Genomic DNA, 23,172 nt, shown 5'->3' on the forward strand with positions numbered 1-23,172 from the left:
AATGGTGATGAAACATTATGTGTCAGCCTGTTCTGCATAATACGCACATTTAAAGAAATCCCCTACTCTGGGTGAGGGAGCGGTGTGTCTCTGTGCATCTGATTAATTGCAAGGTTAGCTTATTAGTGCCACCACTCAACCTGCTATATCTGGCTATGTGAGCCTTACTATCCATATTCTAAGGTAAATTACTATTTACTGCAACATTTTCTGTTAGACGTTTGTGGTTCTAACAAAGTAAGTGTAGTTCATCACGGGCTGCACGTGAACCACATGCCACTGTTAGTAAGGTAATGTTGCTGGTCTGCATTGTGTGTGTGGTTTTGAATTGGCTATTCCTTGAACACAATCCAAACACTCAGCTTTAACTGTGTAGACTGAGAGAGAGAGCTGAACCTGCCTTCAATAGTCAGGGGTATAAACATTGTGTCATGTCAGATTAGCTTGAAATCATGGTGTGATGTCATCAAAAAGTGTGTGGATATGTAGTAGTGGTTAAATTTGCAAAAGGGGGCCAATTTAATCTGACACGTCAAAAAGCCTTTTTACTGTATGTGTGTGTATGAGCAGAATCAGTCCTATGTGAATGTTTTAGATTTCCTTTTTGCTCACATGAGGATACATGGAATAAAATGACATTTGTGGTGACGTGAATGAGTAAAATCCAGCCCTACAACATAACCAAGATTAGCAGGCTGCTGTGTGGTTCGCGTCAGCACAGATAAAGGAAGGTAGATTTAAGAGTGGCCTTTAACAAACACCATTCCTCATAAGGTGAGCACCTTCACAGCTGAGTGTCACCAGCTCCACAGAGGAGCAGTTTGCAGCACGGTGAAAGCTGAAGAATGTTTTTTAGCCAGCAGGGATCACTGCAAAGTTACAGACATCAGACATTGGAGGAGAGTGCGGGCAGATATGGATGGGGAGAAACAGTTTCAATCATTTATGTTGGTTGGTTAAAGTTTGCGGAAGCTGCAGGTTTTTTGCATGCTGATTAAATTGTTGTTGTTTAGCTTCTTTAAAAAAATAAAATAAAAAATCGCAAAGGGTTATTGGTTATGCAGCACTTGCATTTTTAATGCATTTTTAATGCAAGTGCTGCATAACCCAATAACTATTTGCGATTTTTTTTTTTTTTTGCATTTTTAACGCAAGTACTGCAGATTTGTCTATGACTAAGGATAGTAAACGTCAGCTAGCCGAATAACGTTAAACTAACATGGAGGGCCAGTTTGGATTGGGGCTTTAAAGAGCATTGATCAAGCTGCACATTCCAATTGAAATCAACCTCAGTTCTGGAGTACGGCCCTGCTTGTGCATAAAGCCGACCTCTAGTGAGGGTTGAGATAATTCAGCTTGTTTATACATAGAAATTGAAAAAATATATTTAAGCAGACTGCTCCAGAGAGAACTTACGAGGCAAACAGAAGCTAGACAAACTAACTAGGCTTATAGCTATAGGTAGCATGCATTCACATCACAAAGTAGGATGTTCAAACAAATGCACAATTAGGGCAAACGTGTTACTATCTTATAAGATTGTTACTTAATCATTTGGACAACACATACACTGTCTTCACGTCAAATAAAATCTGAATTAGCTTATTCAATTCCTAAAGAAATACAAATATAAGGTGTGAATAATCCTATACTAAAACATTAGCTTCCTTTCATGTTTGGGTTTCAGATGCGTCTTCTTCATAGAGATATTTTTAATTGTATATTCTTTTAATCATATTAACAAGAAGTGCCAATTTAAGTGCTCCAGTCTCAGACTTTCAAGGGGTCTGAAACAAAGACAAAAGACCCTCATGGAAGTGCTAAATGGCTCTGAGCGCTTGGGACCAGAAACAAAGTGCCTGAATTAAGTCAATTTCTTTCTTTCTTTTTGTCAATATGTGTTTTATCTCATTCAGGATCATTGTGAAAGAAATGAAAGTATCTGTCACTTGGATGTTAGCTGCACCCTCTGTTTTCTCTCTGAACATCAAACAGCAACACTGAAGAAACCCAAAGCACATCTGCAAGAGTGTACACACACAGCATCTTTAAATACTGATAAGAAGTAAGATTTCCTCCTGAAAAACACAAGGCAGAACTCTTTTTTCACATTTAAAGAGGAGTCAAAGGTGGAGAGGAGCTGGCCTGAGCCACGTGTTTCAAAACACGTCCTGTATGTCAAACTTTTATACATGCATGGGGCTCAAAATTCTACGTGTGTGTGTTGACGCATTTGTGTCTGTATGTACTGTATGTGTGTGTCTACATGTGTATCAAGCTGATTTCCTGAGTATAAGAACACCCTCCCTAATGGGGAGTATTCGTTAGGCAGGGCAGGAAACAGCAAAGCAAAAGTTTTTCCCTTAACAAAAAGGTGCTTGATATAACCCCGGTGAAAACGAAACATCTAAGCCTCTACCTGTACAAAATCACTGTTACAGTCATCATGCTCCATACTATATACATTTCTGCCAAACAAGCACTTGAAAGTCACCATTACAACATCCAAATACAATGGTATTGCTGATGAGTGGGAAATAAAAATAGCCATTTAACCGCCTGCAAAGACTTTTTTTCCTTTCAGTTCAGTGCTGAGGAAGGCAAAGGAGGAATGTTTTCGGTTACAGCCTGTACATAGTTCTCCTGTACAGAAATACAAATGCGAGACGCTTGAAGACATTTTTGCATATGAACATTTTACAGTCTAACTGCATCGTAACTTCCTCGTGGACAGAAGCTGTATTCTCATTTTTCATGAATTAGTTTGAACATTCAGAGGATTTTTTTTTCCTGAGTTTGAATTGCTGTGACGAAAAGGGCCACTGAGATATAGCAAGAGAAGAACCACAGACAAAGAGAAAGAGAGACCGTGAGACAGAGAGAGGTAGAGAAGATTTATAGAGACAGAGTGGGAAAAAGAGAAGAGCAAATGTGAGAGAGAAAGGCAGGAACAGAGACACTGTTGGTACACAGAGAGACAGAGAGCTTCTGTTTAGGTCCGATGAGGTTCAACTTTGAGTTGTGATGTGTGACGCATGAAGAACAGGGTCTCCACTGTAGAGGTTGCTGCCGGGGCGAGTATAGCACCATTGTAAGGGTTTGGTGAGAAGTTCCCACTCTGTCATGGTAAGAGGAGAATACCTGGAGAACAGTATTGCTGCTGTTAAGACAACTTTAGTGTCAACCGTTCCAAAAAAAAAAGAGAAAAAACAGCACAAAAAAGACATAAATACAAACAAAGCTTGTTTTTCAGTGAACACTGGCGGAGGCTGACTGTCTCAACAACCCCAAGAGAGGGTTTGTCAGAAGAGTAAATTAAATAATAATAAAAAAAATCAAAACAACAACACAGAGAACCACCATTACTTAGTACAGTCCTTCCTCGGCTGCTCATCAGTTGTACATTTCTCAGTCATTTCCTGGCAAAAATCAACTGTTACCGTCTGGTTGGATTTTTCCGTGGACAGGCCTGACTTTGTGTACAAGCTGGTGTCGTGGCCATCCATATCTCTGTCTGCCCCGTTTCTAATGGCTGAGTCGGGCTCGCTCTCTGAGGGGCCGGGCGACCCTTGGAAGCTGGGCTCCGGTGTGGCCGAGCCCGAGTGGGTGGTGAGGTCGATGCTGGTGGTGGTGTTGGTGGCGGGGCTGGGCGCAGCGTTGTTGCTGGCAGTGGAGTTGGCGGGCCGCAGCACGGGGCAGTAGTGGTGTAAAGACTGGACCTGCTCTGGGCTCAGCTGGACGTCCCTGCACACCTCCTGTGACAGGCAGGAGAAGTTCTCCCACAGCTCCCCCATACACGCCTTCAGCTGGTTCCTCTCCGTCAGCAACTTCTCCTTCTCACACACCTGCACGCGCGCGCACACACACACACACACACACACACACACACACACACACACACACACACACACACACACACACACACAGACTCATTTTTAAAAGTGCAGTTTGTCTGCAGATTTTGACTGTAAGCAGCAGAAAAAGTTCCCGCTCAACTGCTCCTCCAAACTCAACTACAAATACATCATTTCGCCTTCCAACAGTGCCCAGATCTCATGACCTTACAGTCAGGATGCCATCATCTGTCAGTGCCTTCCAAAACTGTTAGAACAACACTTACTCATCCACCATTGTTTCTCATCTTTATTTTTCTTTCCTCTATATATTTATGTTTTTTAAAGATGACTTTTTTGGCCTATATTAGACAGCAGAGGCAGAGAGATGTTCCCAAGATGTTCCCATTCATACATTTCTTCTTATTCTACATATATGCTTTCCTTTCTGCAACATTAAATCTACTCAGATCACACATGCATTAGATCCAAACATGAATTTCTACATCATATCAACCGCCATCTTGCATTTATGTTTTAAGTAATGCTTGTCATTGTACATGGTTTGTGGATGTGCCGTTAAATTGCTCTTAAGGGAGCTCTAGTGTCCAGTCCAGTTTTTTCATGTTTTCATTGATGTCTTTTATTGGTCCAACTGTCTTTTTTGGATGTATTTTTCTTATACACACACTATAATGAAGACCTTCAAAAACAAATTGACCTTGTTTTTGAGGATGTTTGTTATTTCTTAATCTTGATCTTTCTTGAAGTTCAGTGGAGATAGAACAGGAACCAGTATCAGAGCCAACACAGGTTCTGAAATGTTCACTGTTAGATTCACTGCATGATGGAGATGCTATCAGAGCAAAACCAGCTCTACTCTTAGAGCCACAAAGCCTTGCTTTTAGGCCAAAGATGCAAATATAAATAAATAAATAAATAAAAAAAATTATTGGTTGACATGAGGAAATATTGCTTTGGCATTGCTTATATAGTTTCCTTGTCTGGAATGAAAAAATATGACTGATTATTTGTTGTTAACAATCTGAAGAAGAGAATTTTTTGATAAAATTGCAGTTCCTACTTAATACCAGCAGAGGTAGACAAAGCCATAGTTAGATAGGTTCACACTTTTCAATGTAAGCGATGGGGACAAAATCCAAGTTTTATCTGAGGTAAATATCAGAGATATTTACCTCAGAGTAAATATGTCTGAGTTAGACAGATCGGGTGGATATCTTCTAAAGTGAGTGTTTTAGTACAAAATTCCCTCTTTGTGCTCATCAGAGAAATAGTGAATTTTATATTAAAAAGACCGTAACTTTAGAAGATATCTATTTGATTCCTAAAACAGGGACTGGGATCTTGTTCCTGTCACTTCCATTGGAAAGGTATTAGAAAGAGATCTCTCATATGGTCTACTGAAATCTCATGTTGTCATCAAAGGTCAGCTGTACTATGAGGTGCTCAGTTGTCAGGTTGGATTGTTCTTACATTATGACACTCTCTGTCACTGCATACAGCTGCAGGGCAGTCTAGGAATCCTTCGAGTTGCATTTCATGGATGAAAAGTACTCTACAATATAAGACAGTCTCCAACCTGCAGACTGAACCACAGCTTCACCAGCCCACCTACTGCTCCACACATGCAGCATGGCGACTCTGATGGTGCTGATAGAGTGGAGCTACACTCAACAATTTCAACCCATCTGCAAGCAAGTACTTCATCACATCATCATTTCCTTTGCTTTGCTCTGGTGGTGGTTGAGGTCATCATTATCCTTAATGACAAGGTGTCTAGTGATAAGACAACAGTCTTGTGGACAGAGGACAGTTTGGGACACTTAGTCACGGTAGACTCACCAGTTTTCTTATCTCACACTCCAGGTTCAGGATGCAGTCGAGCTTTCTCTTGCGGCAGCGCTGTGCTGCAATGCGGTTCTTACTCCGCCGCCTCACGTCATGGATAAACTCAAGCTGTTCCGAGGTCAGTTTGTGCATTTTCACCAACATTTGGAAATCATTCCTTGGAAGATTTGTGATTTGATCTACGGGGAAAGGCAGCTTCACCTGGAAAAGGAAGAAAAAGACCGTCAAGAAGTTTCCCCACACCTCAGAGGTGCAACAAAGCCAACAGGAGAGTGAAGGAGATATCAATGAAACAGACTCTGTATACACCAGCACAGACCTGAGACAAGGTCTGATGTAAGTGAAATCACCTGTGTGGGTTTACAATGGATGTGCAGGGCCTTGATTTAAAGATTTTATCTATGCTTTTATTCGTTTTACTTTGATGAGTGAAGTAATGCCCTGGCTGCCATTGTGTCCCCTTCACACAGTAGCTGCCACCAAGATGGGACTGTTTCACGTTTTAAGTACCTCAGGATGAAGTTACATTATACACATGCACAGATGCTGCACATGATGGGTTTTCCAGAGGGGATTCTGATATATACTTATACACTCTGATATATTCTTAAATACTCTAAAACACACAGGATTTATCATTTCTTATATACAGTAACTGGTTGTGTGGAGGTGGTTTTGAAGCAACTCATCAGTATATTTCACTAACTTCTTTTGGTGGGAATCATGGGCTCTGAATACATTCAAAGCTCTTCCTCTCATCTTACCCTCAGTCAATACAGTTGTCTACACTGTCAGCATAACAAGCTTGCATTTCACTCATGAGTGTCTCCCAGAGGCTGTATGTATAACCTGCCCCTGTCTGTGGCAAGCGGAGAGGACAGCATAGAATATTCCACATTGCTGACAGTTGATTTCTTGTTTTTAATGTGTGAAACATGTGGCTAGTGTTACGGCCACCGCCGTTTCCTCCCTGCCTGTGTAATTCCTTTTGTCTTGTAGTTTCCGTTATGCTGATTGCAGTGAGGCATCTCTGACTCGTGGTTGGCTTCTGTGGAGGGGAGGCGTGGCCTGCATCAATCTCGCTCCTGCGCTGACCACCTTAAGAGTTCGCCGAGCAACCAGTCGGGGCGGCTGTCACCTAGACGCACGGCTCGCCATATGTGTCTCTAAGCCATATCTTTAGAGTCTTTGTCAGGAGGCACCTTAGTTATGTTGTGAGGAGCTGGGTCAGGCAAGATCCAAACACTGATTCTGATTTGTACGCCTGGTAGGAAAGAAACCCTTTGTATTAGATTACACTAGGCACAGGGGTGCTGACTCTTTTGTACTTATGTTTTACACCTGCACAGAATTTGGGTTTGATCTCCCCTTAGCTGTTGAGCATTTATCGTGGTTGGCTCAATTTTAGTGGGTCCTCTTTTGGTTATATTTAATTCTTTGTTTGTGTACTTAAAGTAGTTGGCTCAATTTTAGTGAGTCCTCCTTTTGTTATATTTATTTCTTTGTGTTGAGCAGCACCCTTCGGCCCTGTCTCCTCTAGTAATTGTTCTCTCAACGCTTGACAATTACTTGGCTTGTGGTTAATAAACGACTTTATTTTTACCAACTACATCTGGTTTAATGTTCGTTCCCTTTTACCATCACGAGCTAGGGGGTCGTAACACTAGACAATGTCACAGATTTTTTTCTTTTAGTTTTCATCACAGAATGACTGGATGTTCTTTTTCCCCCCAAATATTGCCTGTTCTAATGACCACTGCAGACTGGAAACAATTTCCTGTGTGATTCAATGAAGGAATTAATGATGGACAATGGCAAAATATACCAGGTACACAGAAGAAAATATACCAGGTGAGTCAGTGTGTCATTGTACCTATACTTGCTGTAGGACAGTTACTATATTTGACCACAAGATGGCAAAAGAGCACTGCTCTACATGCCTCACAAAGCACGACTTGGTGAGCCCTCAGCTCTTGCTGCCTCATATTTAACATGTAGCACATTCTCAAGCAGAGGGGAAAAGGTGATGCAAGAAAGAGTCCCTCTCCATCTGTCCCATAGCACCTGGAGGGGTGCCAGTATGACAGATTGAGGGGGGCAGTGACTTGTCAACCTGATCCAAATCAGTGTCAGGTGATTTCTGGGGGCATGAATATCTGCACTGGCAACTAGCAGTGGTCGTCACAGGCTGCAGAACAAAAGAATTAGTGGATTAAATGCAGCAGTGATTTGGCAGTCGAAACCAAAATCAGAAAGCTGTGTGGTATCTCTTCACTGATATGTGAACATATCAAGGTTGTTTGTGTTTATTCTCTTTTTCTCAGTTTGGAGAGCAACAATAAGTCAGTCTCACTCCCTCAGGTGATGGCAAACCTTATGATAAGCACATCATAGGCAGATTCGCCCCAGTGGTATCTGTGTGCACCAGGGAGCTGTAGCTTTAGGCAGCGAGAGAAGCGGTGGAGGCATAACAAAGAGCCAGAGGAAGACAGCCGGAGAGCTTGGCAGAGATGAGAGGAGCTGCAGCTCTCTTTCTCCTCTCCTTTTCCCTTCCCTCCCTGTGGCTGCCTCTGCGGAGTGCAGGAAGAACAAAGTCAAACAAAGGAGGAAGAGAGGAGAAAGAGGAGCAAGCGATGTGACTCCACATTCCCACTGTACCTGCCTGCTTGAGCGGGGCCAGATGCTCCCCTGAGACCCTTAACCGCTCAGATGACTGCAGACATAGGCTGCAGCAGAGGCAGCTCAGCTCTGTTTCTCCACCAGACGGTACACAGCAGTGGCTGAAGCATCACCTGGTGTAAGCACCACACACTGGGGGCTAAAGCAAGGTGCCTACTCATGACAGAACTCAAGCTATTCCTCACTGAAGAGCAAATCTAGATGTCAATCTATCCCTGAGAGAGAAAATGGCTTGAGTTTCCTCATTAGAGGTGCAGCCCTCTGAGCCGCCAGGAGCCCTATTTCTCATCTCAACTCGACATCTGCATGCAGACACATGAATAAATAATGGCCTGAGCTTTCAAGGCCACACAAGGCTCTCGCTACTTTGCCAGGGCATGACAACTCCAGCCTCAAAGAGAGGCGCGGAGAAAGCTATAAAACATCAGTATGAGCTGCCAGCATCGCCTAAAGCTTTAATGTTTGTGATTTGATAGCTTGTGCACCATAATGCACAGTGGTTGCAGGACTGTGAGCGTTCACACCAGAGGATCTGATGAGACCTTTCGACAAATCAGGCTAGAAAAAGAAGGGGGAAGGAGACGCTGCGACCTTGTGATGGCTTCTTTCTCCCCCTCATCCACCAGTCACTGGTACGCAGGGGACAGCTAAATTTAGCCACTCCACTACAAGAACCAGTTCAGCAGCAAGGCTGCAATGACAGAGTATGCTTCAACGGTGGTCATAAATTCACGCCCAACTGTTCTGGATTTACATTTCTTTCTCAATTCTCTTCATTCCTCCTCCCTACCCTCAGTCACTGCCTTTCTCTGGGTCATTATGCTGCAAATGGGCCACAGAGTGAAAAGTAGGGCTCATCTGTTATCAGGACCAGCACTGTGCTGAGCCTCAGCCCTGACACTGTGCACTGTTGAAAAATAATGGATGTTTCAAACTCTCAAATTCAGACTCAAAATAGTATTTATGTGACAAGTAAAAATTCAGTTGAAAGATTGAGCTGGTCAACAATTACAAAAAAAAACCCAAACTCTTTTAAAAGCAGCAGTCAGACATTTTTCCCTCATAGTTCCCAAAGTCAGATGTGAAGATTCATTGTATGTTTGCGCATCCAGAGAGAGTTCTGGGATATGGTGGAACATATGGAACAGTTTCTTTAAAAGAAAGTAATATTACCTAACTACTAATATTACGGATCAACCATTAAAATTCAACATTTTGGGAACTCACTTATTTGCTTCCTTTCTGACAATGTCATATCACTCAATGTCAATCTCATGCCTAAAATCAGTTGACCTGGCTCTGCTTAAAGTGAAAAAACCTACCAGCACATCTAAAGCCCACTCATTAGGAGATTGTATCTAATCTGTTGGACCCATAGATGAGCAGAAATGTGAAAAAAGTTACGTGAGTTACACACTGGAACTATTTCTTGATGAGCAACAGTCAGATGCAATAACTATGTGCAGCTTCCTGGAGTCGTGTTGTCACAGTGAGGATTCCAGATTTGCTGTCATCGTGCCTGAATAGAGAACAAAACCCAAACCTGTGCTCGCTGACTGTATCTGCTAATCCACACTATGGCTGGAGGCAATGCACAAAAGTACTAAGTGGATGAAGAAACTGCTGTTTGTGTAACATCCAACAACAACAACAACAACAACAACAACAACAACAACACACGTATGCTAATCTAGGTTAACCACATCCTGACTCCATTTAACACACAAACATGACACTGATGCCACTCTTCTCCTCTCACATTTGGAAAGAAAGCAAATAAATCTATCTCTCAAGATGTGGTTTTGCAATGACATAAAATTTGAGTAAATTCTTGCTGCATCCTGGTGAAATGATCTGTTCCAATAGTGTTAGATTTCTGTAGATGTGAGGACTGGTAAAGTAGGATATTTTTACAGTGTGTGTGTGGCTGGGCAGCTGGCAGCTTGCAGCAGGTGGAGAACTGAAGTGAGCTGTTGCAGGGTGGGCTGACTGGGTTGGTTGACCTGGACTGTGAGGGGTCAATGAGCGCTACGCTCACCTGCAGTCTCTTCACCTGCTCTGAAGCTTTAACATTCACTTCATTGCCACAAAAGCACTTTTTCTGTTCAGAGCACTATCATATAAGACCCCGGCGTATCAACTGGCAATTTGCTTTAAAAGCTGAAGCAATTTTCTGAATTGACTGCTGCCCCAGACCTCTGGTCCAGGTCTGTGTTCCACGTGTCTCTTATCTAATCCAAACTAAAATGAGATTTTATCTGGTGAAGTGAGACTAAGACTTCTGCATATTTGTGTTTCTCTGTAATTAACCCTGTTACATCTCACATGCTTGTAAATGGGATTATAAAGCAGCAGCAGCAGCAGCAGCAGCACACGCACACGCACACACACACACACACACATGCACACACACACACACACACACACACACACACACACACACACACACACACACACACACACACACACACACACACACACACACACACACACACACACACACACACACACGTCCTGAGTCAGATCTTAATGGAGATAATGCTGATGTTCAGCAGTAACTGTTTTGTCCTGGGGGTTAAAGTAATAATCTGCAAAATTTTCAGATAAGTAGATTATTGTTTTGTTGCTCTTGCTGAATAGTATACTCATGACTAATATTACTCTTTACTAAGTTCATAAAAAGCTTTATTTATGGATGAAACAGTCAGTGTCAGATATTTCCATGGAAAAATCCTCTGATGCTTTTTACTTTACTGGCAGCAACAACTGTTTATTTGGAATATACACAAGTACAGTAGAAATGAGTATTTAACTCGGAAAAATGTGTCAAACTTCATCAAGAGCAAATCCAACAAACAACCCCGACAAACAAAACTTGCAGTATTGGATACACTGTTTGATTGCCAAGGTATTTCTGGGAATTTGGGTGCAAAAACACCACAGCACTGGCCGCCAAGCTGCAACGACGCAGCCAAAATCAACATAACGAGAATCTCACAGATTACCACTGCAAGGTAGCTGGACGCTAAATGTCTCAGTGCTTCCTAAGGACCACCAATGGATGTAAGGCCCTGAGGAGGCATAGAGTCATCTCTGTGCTCCAGCTGACCCTGAGGGCCCATGTACTGCAACAGCATCCCGGGCATCTCCACTCCATCCAGATCACACACTACATGCATGATCTACCCCTCTGTCGAAGAGATGGTGCAAAAATATGTCCTCTGTTTGATCCTTATATTTGTCGTGATCCACTCAGTGCTCTAGAGAAATGCTGACTTTCCTCCAGAGGTGATCTGGGTGTAATGAAGAGGCACTCTATCTCCTTCCCTCCTTTGTAAATTTTTTGTACACGCATCTAGCTAAATAAATATAGATTACAAAGTGAAAATCTTGAGTAAACAGTACTCCTCTTACTCAAGTTGAACAAGTCTCCCTCTGATAAAATAAGGCTCTCTGTTTTACCATAAGTACATTTTGCATCATCCTTGTTAAATATATATTTAAGAGGGAAATGAAAGGGCAAACATGCCCTGAACATGAAACTTGAAGAAGCCTCCTTTCATATATCACACAGTGTGCAAACAAGACTCTCTCTTGTCTTTAACAGCTACTGCACCCAAATCTACTTCCAATCGTTACACTTATCATCAAATTTTTGATGCTGTGTTTGGATTCTACTATATTATTTAAAAAATATTGTATTTCTGAAGAGCATTTCTAACACTGCTATGTGTCATGTTACACATCGTGCCTGGGAATGAAGGGGTAACTCACTTGAAAAAGGGACCAGTTTTTGGCATTCCATCTGATATCTTATGTATATGCTATTATCACTATTGGATATGACTAAAACAGCTGCACAGCTAACATTATGAATGGCACACCAGACTCAGACCACAGCCACATCATATCTAGAGTAGAGCAAAGGTTCTCTGGTATTGTGCAAGGGTAGCAGAACTGATATTAAGGTTTGTGCACTTCCTGTCACACGTTCATTCTATTTCATGTTTTACCTGATAAAAAACAAACAAACAATGTGCTGATGTATGAGGACTACTTCCTCATTCTTCCCACTCGCTCTGAGATCAATATTTGCAATGCTGTGGCCAGACGATATGCTAGAATGAGCTCAACGCCTACACTGCAGCCAGGAGCTGGAGCTCTGAGAAACATAGAGAGAGAAGGAGACAGACTGAGGTACAAATTGTGCTGTGTAGAGACACATGATACATTCTCAGCTGAGATGCTGCTGGTGGTAGCAGCAAGGTCTCAGCACTCCAACTCTCTTTAGGGCTGTCCAGTCCAGTTGAGATTGTGGCAGCCTACACAACTTTAGCTGTGACCTGTGTGACTGCACACTGTGATCTCCTCACTGACGTGAGACCTGTCATGTGGTTCTGTTTAGAAGCCATTGCAAAAGAGTTCATCTCAGGGCAGTTAAAGTAAGCCTGTGTAACCGAGGAGTTATAAAGTCAGTGAACCGACTCAGTATTATCAGTCACACTCAACCTATTCAAAATTTGCTAAACATTATCCTCCATTAGCATACTAGTCATACCAGACCGGCTGTGTAGACAAAAAGGTCAGAGGAAACTAAACTGAGCAAGACTGTGTTTTATTCCTATTGTATTTCGCAATTTGCAGCAATAATGAGATAATGATGCTGAAACATGATGTAACAGCAGCAAAAGGACAAGGAGTCACAAAGCCAGTGGGCTGGCTCAGTGTGGTCAGTTACACAGCAATGTTTCTTTTAAGTTTGCAAACATTAGCTACCCACCTACTGGTTACACCATTTGCTTCTGAATTCAACTTTTCATTCTTTTTTACACTTCATTAAGTTCTCTCATTCAGTTTAGTAAACATCAAGCAAAAAATCCTCCATCCTATATCCACCTGGCTCCAACTTCTACCACTTGCACTAAATCCAGACTAAAGCCATTATTTTTAACTTTGATTTCTAATTTTCCTTATCTTAAATTTCACCAGTTCCTTACTTTTTGATGAATTCTGACTATTTTTTTCTTTTGAAGTGGAATTTAATCAGAGGTAATTCCATTACTCCTGTTGTGTAGGCGGTAAGTCAGACTTCCATTGTGGCAATATACATGACTGCATAAGTGTAATAAGTGAGGTCAATTAACTCTGAGACAGATCTAAACTACAGTGGGACAGTAAATCAGCACATATACGGCTGCTGTGTAAAGCTGCTGATGGGTCTCTACACAGATGTGGCTCATATGAATGCAACAGCCCATAACCACAGAGCAGGAGCTGCCCAGAGACCTCAACTGACTCTGGCTACCTTGAATGACTAGGCTTCGTTCAGACTGGCCTGCACTTTAACAACTTCCTTCCTCATCGAGACTCATTGTGTCCAGTCCACAGTCCTGGGCTGGAGCTATTTTTACCAAAGCTGCTTTCCCCCTCTGCCATTTGCTCTGTAAACACAGTGAGGGCAGCCTGTGTTTGTTTGCACGGCAGAATTATAGAGAGCGCTGGAAGGAAAAAGAGTGGCCCAAGATGCATGACGTAGCATTTCTTCACCACATAAAGGCCAAGGGGGAGTAACCTAACTCTGTACCTCTCTGTGACCCCACCAGTGCAATAAGCTGTAGAGCTGACAGATCTGAGAAAAATTCATTCATGAAGAATCTTATTAACAGCCTGTGATAGTGAGTGGAAAGCTGGCAGATAACCCTATGTAAGAGATTTGACAGAGGATATTGTGAGGAGTAATGGAGCACCTACAGTGGCTGACACATTCATATATTAACAGAGTCATACCCACACAAAGAATTGACAAAGGGAACTGAAATGTCTCCTAGTTATTTTTGGGCTGCTCTCCCAGTTGATAACTCAGCACTGTAAATCAATCACACATAATTTACAGCACCACATTCAGCAGGGTCCTCAAAGGCCCATAAATCTGATGGCAATGGGTGTAGTGTGCCACACTATGAAGGTAATAATTACACATTACTGGTGAGCCTCTTTATCTTGCAGCTCTGTTTGTGCAGTGGAACTGAATTCGTTTCAAGGAAAAGCACAATCCTGTCATGTATCTCCAACCCTTGCAACGCACCGACTTGCACTGTGAATACGATCACCATGGCAACACACCACTTTCTCTAACTCTCCCTTACTGCTCCCTCTGTGCACTTAGAGCAGCCCTCTTCACCAAGCTCATCAAAAATGATGGTCTGGTGGTAACATGCAACCTCCTGGAGCTAAAAGGTCATAAGTTAAAGCGCTGCAACAACCAGCTGCCTGCAAAGACATTGCTCGTGTCACATGAAAACCTCATAGCTAATTGTGGTGATGTATAATTTATTGTAAAAGTATTTCAAATCCCAGCCAGGCAAAGAACCGTTGCCAAGCTAAGAACAGAATTTGAGAGACATTTTGGAGATACAAGGTTTTCACCTGACAGCAACAGCATATGTCAGTGGAGGGCAATAAAAATGGAAATTTTAATCATTAAAGTGAATAAACACCAGCGCTACAATGAAGCAAAGCTATTCTTTGTGAATTGTTTTATTGTCTTTCACTTTCCCCCAGGTCAGAAATCTGCTCATTTGGATGTTATTACACCTGCACTGTCCTCAGTCCGTAAATTAGAGGGTCCCTCACTGATCTTTACCCAGTAAACAACAACAGTCGTCTAGTCTGCAGCTTGGAGGACGTCTGCCCAGGTGGATTAGGGGAGGATGATTAGAGGATTAGCTATTCATCCTTGTCAGCACTGTCTAGCTGCATTATAGTCCCGTCATGACACCAAGCCGAACCTCTTGCCCACTCACATTCAATTCACTGCAACCGCTGCTCAATTAAACTTTTATGGCCATAGCACATTGCTGCTATAATGTATTGGTTGTAATCCCTTTGTGGCCCACCGCACACCTTTACTGCAGCTGAGCATCATAGCTAATTTTTGATACATCAGAAATGTCAGAAGTCGGTTCGGCTACACTGATAATTAGCATATGCATATTTATAGGCAGATCGTGGATGTTAGTGTTTCTGTTGAGATAAAATGAGCTAGTTAGTTTGGTTGGCACTGGCAGGGAAATGTATTCAGCCAGAGAGAATCACTTGGGCCATTCTTCCCTGGGAGGACCCTGACCCTTCAATCACCTGCAGTGCCACTCTCTCTCACACACAACTCTCAGCTAAGACGATCAAGCAGTCAGAGTCTTAAAAACAGCATCACAGACTTCTGCATTTAGACTGTCCTACTGCGTTTGGGCTCACATATTCAGACTCATTACGCAGATCTCCAGCAGTGCATAAAGCAGATTAATAATACCAAAGCACATCTGTGCCCTTTGGTGGTACTGTAAATCTTGTACTGAACACTCTTGCTTCAATTACATGATGATTTAATGACTGCTAATGCAGACCTGGAGAGCAGGCCACTGCGATATAATTAGCCATGGTGGAATTGAGTGTGATGGCAACATTGTGTGTTACATGTGAAAGAAAATGTTTTACACTCACCTCTGGCCCTCGTTCCTGTACATGGCAGGACTCGCTGTCTCCCTCTGAGAAGGAGCCTGACTCGTCGCTGGAGTTGGTGCCATAGGACTGCTCACATTTGATCTTGGGCCGCACCTGGTTAAAAAGGGCATCCCCTCCCACACTTTGCTCCTGCTGGTCCACGTTGAGGCAACGTGCCACGTTGGAGCATGGCGAGGAGGAAAATTCAAACTGGGGCAGGCTGCAGGGAGAACCTCCACTGCCATCCTCCGCATAGGAGTATGAGGAGCAGGAGCTGGAAGTCCTGGTGCGTGTCTCACAAGGCGGCGAGCGTGGGCACACTCTGATTGGCACTGGGCAGCTGGTGTTGGGTCGTGGGCGGCACAGAACTGGGGGCTCAGAGGAGGTGGTGCTGGGAGAATAGGTTTGGGAGGTGGGGAGGGACTGGCTAGCTCCTGCCCACATGCCCTTTGGCATGTGCTCAGTGAGCTCCATCTCCAAAGAGTTCCCACCAGGGTAGGAATGCGCTGGGGTTCCCTGACGGTTGCAGGCCCCTGAGGAAAATATAACACTACGGCGGTCTAGCTCAGCTTCCTGTTTGCAGACCCCATCACAGGAAGTGGATTTGAGGGACAACCCTGCAGGGAAACCGTCCATGTCCTTTGGGGATGTAACAGACAGACCAAGCTCCCCAGTGAAAGGCCTGAAGTCTTTTTTATGATCTCCCTGAGAGTTTCCTTTGTCCTGGGGGCAGACAAGTCTGTTGGAGAGTAGCTGCTGTGATGTATTGGGCAGACCAGGGAGGTCCACCCCTTTCTTAAAGAAGGCTCGGAGGCAGGAGGGGGACTTGGTTCTCTTGGTTCTTTCCATAGATATTGGGTTATCCATCTCCATGGCTGTCACACTGTCCTTACCCCTGACGTCCTGCTCGTCCCCTGACAGACACAACGAGATGGCCTCTTCCTCTGCCTGTGGTTCAACTTTGATCTGGGCCAAAGGCAGCGTGCCCTGACTTGGCACTGCCCCACTAATGCTGCTGTCCTTTAATGTGCTTGGAAAACCTGAGGTACTGGTGTCTGAAGAGGTGTCATTATTGTGCTTGTTGCAAGCCCACTGGTATTTCCTGTACTTGGGGCATCGTGGCAGGTCTGACGCTCCATGCCGATCAAAGTCCAGCCGGCCATCCATGAAGTTGCTGGGCACAGCCATTGCTAACCGATCATCATCAGAGTGTCGAAAGGAGGTGAGGGTGTCAGCACATCGGCGTGCCCTGGGGGAGGTGGGCCTTTCCACCTCTGACTGCATACTCTCATCCTCTGAGTTGTTCACCTCCGCCGCCACCTTGTGGCAGAGCAGCAAGCCGTCCTCCTCACTGCGCAGCTGAGCTTCCAGGAAGCGAAAGCATGAGTCCTCGAGGTTGTGCATGCGCAGGAATTCAGCACAGCGGATGACCTCCTGGATGTTTTCTCTGCTGAGTAACAGCTTAGCAGTGTAGGCAAACTGCAACAATGGGGCGAATCCCCTGGCAGTGACCTGCAAAAAAACAGGGAAATTGCCAGAATTACCATCAGCACAGCCATTGTTCAGAGCACTTGGAGTGTGGTGAGACAACCCGACAGCTCCAACGACCATAAACAAACACTGTAAAGTACCGGTTAATCTTTTTATCGTGTCAGCACTGAACATTCTATATAGCAGTAAATAAGAACTGGTGCTCTGGGGACGTTGGCAGGTTGTGTGTCCAGCCTCATGTTCATAATAACAACCTGTGGGACATTCCAGCAGTCTACCACTGTCTGCTCTGTGGTCATATCATTGGTTTTGCCTTTGCCTATTTGTGTTACCACTTTGCATTTGTAAAACTTACTTGAGGTAAGATGTCACAAGTGCTCCTTTATAGTCTTTCAATTACATGTATTCACTGTTGGCAGAAGGAACCCAAATAGAAAAAGCTGCGTAAAGTGTTTTGCTGGAAGAGTCAGATGATAGCCATTTTTAATAAAGAAACTACAAAGATCTTTGTGACATGTTCAGTGAATAAGGCCTGGTTTTGAGTTTTAACCTCAGTGCTGAAATTTGGCATCAGTTCCTAGAATTTTGATACTGGTACCAAGCTAATACTAGTTTGATACCTTACACATTAAACTGTTAATTAAACAAAGGAAGCCAAAGTTCTTATGAGCTAAATATTGGATAAAATGATCAGAATCTGCAAAACTCTAATTTAAATCGAAAAACTACTCAAAGAATTAGTAAATAAGATCAGGGATCTGACTTCACATATGATTCCAGCTTCTGGCACTTCACTGTAAACCGCGAGTGCTATGAACAAAATATTTTGGTTTCATACTCAGTCCCTATACCTGGGACCTTCAGGTAAAAACTGATTTGCTTACCCCTTGTGCCTTCAGCACATTCATGACATGAACACATCTAGCAGTGCTCTGCACTGTTTGTGCTCTGATCAGGGCACAGCCTCACTTTCTGTGTCAGTGCTCTGCATCCTCAGGTCAAGTGCCTGTAAAGCCTAATGGTTTGTAAGACTAAGGCTTATCCCTGTTGTGGCCATGTGGTGTAGGATGATAGAGGGAAGCCTTCCATTTAGACTTAATGCCAGATAATTAGGTAAACTCCTGAGCCTGCAGAAGTCCAGGCTGCCCTCTGCTGCTGTTGTCACTGAGCACACAGACTAGAGAAAGGAGCCAGAGGAGCCGGCTTTAATGCAAGGCTTGTCTGCTGTTTGGAGATCAGCGTGAGGTTCACACTAGGTTGCGTTCATCACTTTACTCAGAATCTTGCACCCAATCCCTGCAGCTTTATCCTGGTTCATTCTCTGGTGACAAACAAATTACTGTTAAGCGCTTGGGAAATGTAATAAAACCACAGACAGAGAAAAGGTGTGTTCACAAATGCAATTCCAATGGGTTCACTTTGAATCTTGGATGGTATTGTTTGCTCTACAAAGCACCCTTTCAGAGGCTGAGTGATGTAAAATCTTTCTTACAAGACTTAACAGAGGCCCGGAGATGTAGGGGATGAGCAACACAATGTGGTTTTTAATGAGGCCACTGTTTACTGATTGTTTTGCTGCTTTTGTTGGGGGAAACAAGAAGATGAATTACCCTAGGTGGAATGGTATCCACTGTGTGAGCACTGCAGCAGTTTCCAGAGGTCTAACGGTCTCTGCCAGACACCCCACTTGTAAAACAGGATTTTCCCTCCAAAGCTCAAGCTTCAAAAACCACAGAATTTACTCTGTGGATTTTTCCGCCTGGAAAAACAACTAAGCAGTATGCATGAGGAAACACAGTGTCAGTAAAAAATAGCTTGAGGTCATCTGAGTGAGTCTAAGAATGTATTAAATCATTTGGCTTTGTGGATTTTCAGGAAGATGAATAAACATGTGCATCTGGTTGCTGCTTTTTGTTTTATGGAGGTTTAAAGCTAGTAGCAACAATACTTTATTTACTTCTTCCTTATTCACTTTCCAAAAATGATGCATGAAATTAGAGATAATGCATGCTAGAGGCTCAGAACTCAACAGCACAATGGAGAATGTGTCTGTGCCAATTTGAATGGAACATGACCCCAAAATACAGAAGGGGATTATGTGATTAAGGAACAGATATGAGAATTAGAGCTTTAAATTGTAAAACACCCAACTTGACTTTCAGCTAAACTCAATGATCTGCAAGATTCTGTGTTAAACAGCTGTACTAAAGAGAATCTGGACTTAAACTGCGTCTCGATGATACTATCTACATTGCCTCAAGCACACACTGACGCTCCTACTGTGCTTATTTGTGATGATCTTTATACAACATACAGTACATGTTAACAGTGCTTGTGCAGTGTCACGGCCAGTGTTTTACAAATACTGAGATCTTCCTTTACAATATAAATAACAGGCAACACAGTTTATATTTCTAGTAATTTAGTTTTTTTTTTCATATTTTATCTATGAACTTAACTGTTCTATTAAATTATCTGTAAATTTTAGTTCCAAACATTAAGGAATAAAAATGCTTTTTCAAACCATTAGCAGCACTGCTTGACTCACAACCTTTCTTTCAACCAAATCCCACACTTTCACTGGTCTAAAAGTAGTCAGATACAGATATACTGAGTCTAGAAAATGTTAAATGCTAAAACCCCCAAATTCCCAGGGAATATCTGAAGGAAATGACCTCAGTGCTCTCAGTGGCGGCTACAGCCCTGTGCTTGTGATTTTGGTGAAACTCTAGCTCAGTTACAGTTTACTTTCAGTTTTAACCACTACATGTAGATATTGTGTGGTGAGAGAAATTGAATTTATACAGACTAGTATGAGACTTGCTAAATGCTTGTGATTAATATTGCTAATTTCCAACCTTGTGTGTATTTTTCTTATCCATGGAATCAAATTTTAAGACCCACTACAATGAAGATTACCTTCAGAAAACAGTTCTGAGACTACAAATGCATTTTAGAGGTAACCTATCAGCTGTTTCAACACGTGTGTGATTTTTAATCTATATAGATTGATGTCAAAGTCTCTGAAGCTAAATATTCTATTGATTGGAGAGTACTGTCTAAGCAGTTGCTCCAAAATCTCCCTTTGTTTTGCTTTGTAATCTGATGACTGTGAGGCATATGAAAAGTCAAATTTATCATATCAGGATAAACTTCTTGAGATGTATCATCTTATTTTTACGATGTATACATGTTACAATGGATGATGTTAACTTATGTATGTAACTTCCATTCCACCATGCATTCAGCGTGTTGTCCCTCCATTACACATTGATCTTTTCCATGAACCACAATGCCTTATTAGAAGCCACCTCTATCTGTGAGTCTCTGTGGAAAAGCTAGAAATAAATGTGATTCTTATATCATAATGTAATCACAGCACTGTGAAGTGAGCTGCTTCTTCTTGACAACTGCAGCTTTCAAATCTTTGGACATTTCTTTCAGCTGGCCGTGACAGCTTGAAATATTTCCCAGATGGTTTTATAAGTCAGTGTTTTGTGGCCATATTTCCTACCTTGGCAATGCAGCGGAGGCTGCATTTGATCAACCATGTTAAAAAAAAAAGCAGTGTTAATTTACACTTGCATGATTAGATGTGTTTGCTGCTGCTATGTCTGATTTTTGGATAAAATCTTAGTTTTCATGTTAATACAATCTGCTGAATTTCTTAATTGCTGTGATATGATTACAAATAGTCCAGTGTCTATGATGAACACATCATACCAGCACCAGCACCATCTTAACAGATATGTGATGTACCCTAAATATGAATATGTTTGCATCCAATTAGAATGTGATGTAATATAATGTGTGATGGGACCCCTACAAACACTTAATTTAAGATATTTTAGTATTTTGTTAACTGCAGGCTGCATGACAGCTGGGTCTGGCAGTTTTTAGGGTCGTTCTGGTGTTCGCCCAGTATATCCACAGGCTGCAGCCTCCCAGCATGCCTCTGGTCTAAAGCACCTTGCAGTGAGCTAACAGACAGCCCAACAGCAATGGGCATATCAGTCATTGTTAAGAGGAAGCTGCTGACTCTACTCCTCTGTGAGGGGGGATGGTGTGTGTATGCGCGTGCCTGTGCCAGAGTGTGTGTGTTTCTGAGTGTGACGGATTGGGGGGAGGGTAGAGGCTTTGACTGCACTATCTACTCTTCTGATGAGCGCAGCATATCCACTACACTACTGCTGCAGCAGTGCTAAGGAGCACGGATAAACACACACACACACACACACGTAGATCAAGCCATGCCGACCGTAATGGTGAGGCTGTGGTAGTTTAAATGAGGCTGGGCGGCCGGCTGGCTGCATCCAGGGCTGCTGATAAACAGCAAAGCTGCTGGAGGAAAAGTGCTGAGCGTACTAGGGATCTATTTTCAGCTAGTATCAGCAGCTGCTGCCTGCAGGAGTGCATCTTTATGTGTGCCCTGCACCATATGTGATTACTCCACTGTTACAACCAGCACAGCAGCCTAATGAAGGAAAGCATTAAGGGAGCAACACAGGATGGAGGGAGGGAGGGGGTAAATACTGAGGGAGGATGGACGGAGCACAGAGGAAAATGAGAGGAAGGGAGATGGTCACAGTTTAGGAAACAAACTGCTAAAGGAAGAAGAGGGGGACAGGGAGGATACACAGTGTGTTTCCTGGTCATTAGCTAACTGCCATGATGTTTGAAGCATTTCAGTTGTTAGCAGCACTTAGGGTATGAGGTAAGACAAAGAGACAAATTCATCAAGATGACAGATTGGGGCCAATTTAGGCTAACACAGCCCTGCTCTGTGTCTGGAGTGGGAGACGATACCACTACAGGGCAGGAAATTATAGGCAGTGGCCAGTTACAGGCTGGGACAATTCGCATGACATTTTTAGGAAGCCTGCCAAATATCCTTTCATAAACAGGCTGAGCAATACTACACCATCCTCCCCTCTCCATCCTAAATGACTCTCCCTCTCCTCTCACCCAGTGATCCTCTCGTACACTGGCCTTTTGCCTCTCTAGAAGAGAGGGCTAATTTATGCAAATGTTCTCCAGTGAATTCCTGCATGTCATACATGCTAATGAGGACATGGCATGACATCACAAAGGAGTGCTTCCCCACACAAGAGAAAACACTCCATCTCCATTGGAGGGAGCAGCCGATGCTTTTAACATCAGATCTGCTGAGTAACCTGACATTAACCTCTGTGTTCGCAGACAAACAATAAGGAGCCTGAGTCACAGCACTAATGGGAATGAAACAGGCACAGTACTGTACTGTAGCATCTCATGACGACATTGTGAGTTAAGCTGCTATGCTGGAGGAGATGACAGGAAATGTGCAGGGACAATGTCCTGCTACAGAACAGAAAAGCTCTTAAGCTAAAGGGAAGTCTTTCAGAAAGAGAGCTGGAGCAGACTCACAGTAAATTATGACCCTATCAAACAGCTTCTATCTGTCCTGCAGCTTGTATCAGAAATACATTATATGGAGAAACAGATATCACAGTGTATCATTGTATGGGTAAAAAAACAGTAAAATCGGATATGCCAAGCTACTTGTATCATATTAGAAAAGTAGGTAAAGTGTCTGTTTACCATAACAGATTCTGCACATTCACATTTACATTTAAAATGTTTGCAATCATTTTCAAAACATACCATACAAAATTTTTTCAGATTTTAATGCAGTGGTGACCACAGAGTAGTTTGAAAACTCTGCACCATGTTACCAAGCAACAATGTAACTTTTACAGATGTTAAGTCAGACATGTTCTTCATTGTTATAGGTTACCCATCCATTTGTAAACGTATTTCA

General features: G+C 42.9%; 1 protein-coding gene across 1 annotated transcript in view; it reads right to left on the reverse strand.

Moving 5' to 3' along the window:
- Positions 1-1,139: 1,139 nt before the first annotated feature.
- Positions 1,140-23,172, reverse strand: part of bach2b (BTB and CNC homology 1, basic leucine zipper transcription factor 2b) — an 89,536-nt gene continuing 67,503 nt past the window's right edge. Inside the window, exons 3-5 of the mRNA XM_070987940.1 lie at positions 15,882-17,393; positions 5,697-5,903; positions 1,140-3,845 (exon numbers count right to left, since the gene is read on the reverse strand). Of these exons, the coding sequence (XP_070844041.1) occupies positions 3,363-3,845; positions 5,697-5,903; positions 15,882-17,393 (2,202 nt within the window). The 3' untranslated portion in view covers positions 1,140-3,362. The remainder of the gene's footprint in view (positions 3,846-5,696; positions 5,904-15,881; positions 17,394-23,172) is intronic.

This window comes from Chaetodon trifascialis, chromosome 19 (assembly GCF_039877785.1).
Source record: "Chaetodon trifascialis isolate fChaTrf1 chromosome 19, fChaTrf1.hap1, whole genome shotgun sequence".
Taxonomy (NCBI): domain Eukaryota; kingdom Metazoa; phylum Chordata; class Actinopteri; order Chaetodontiformes; family Chaetodontidae; genus Chaetodon; species Chaetodon trifascialis.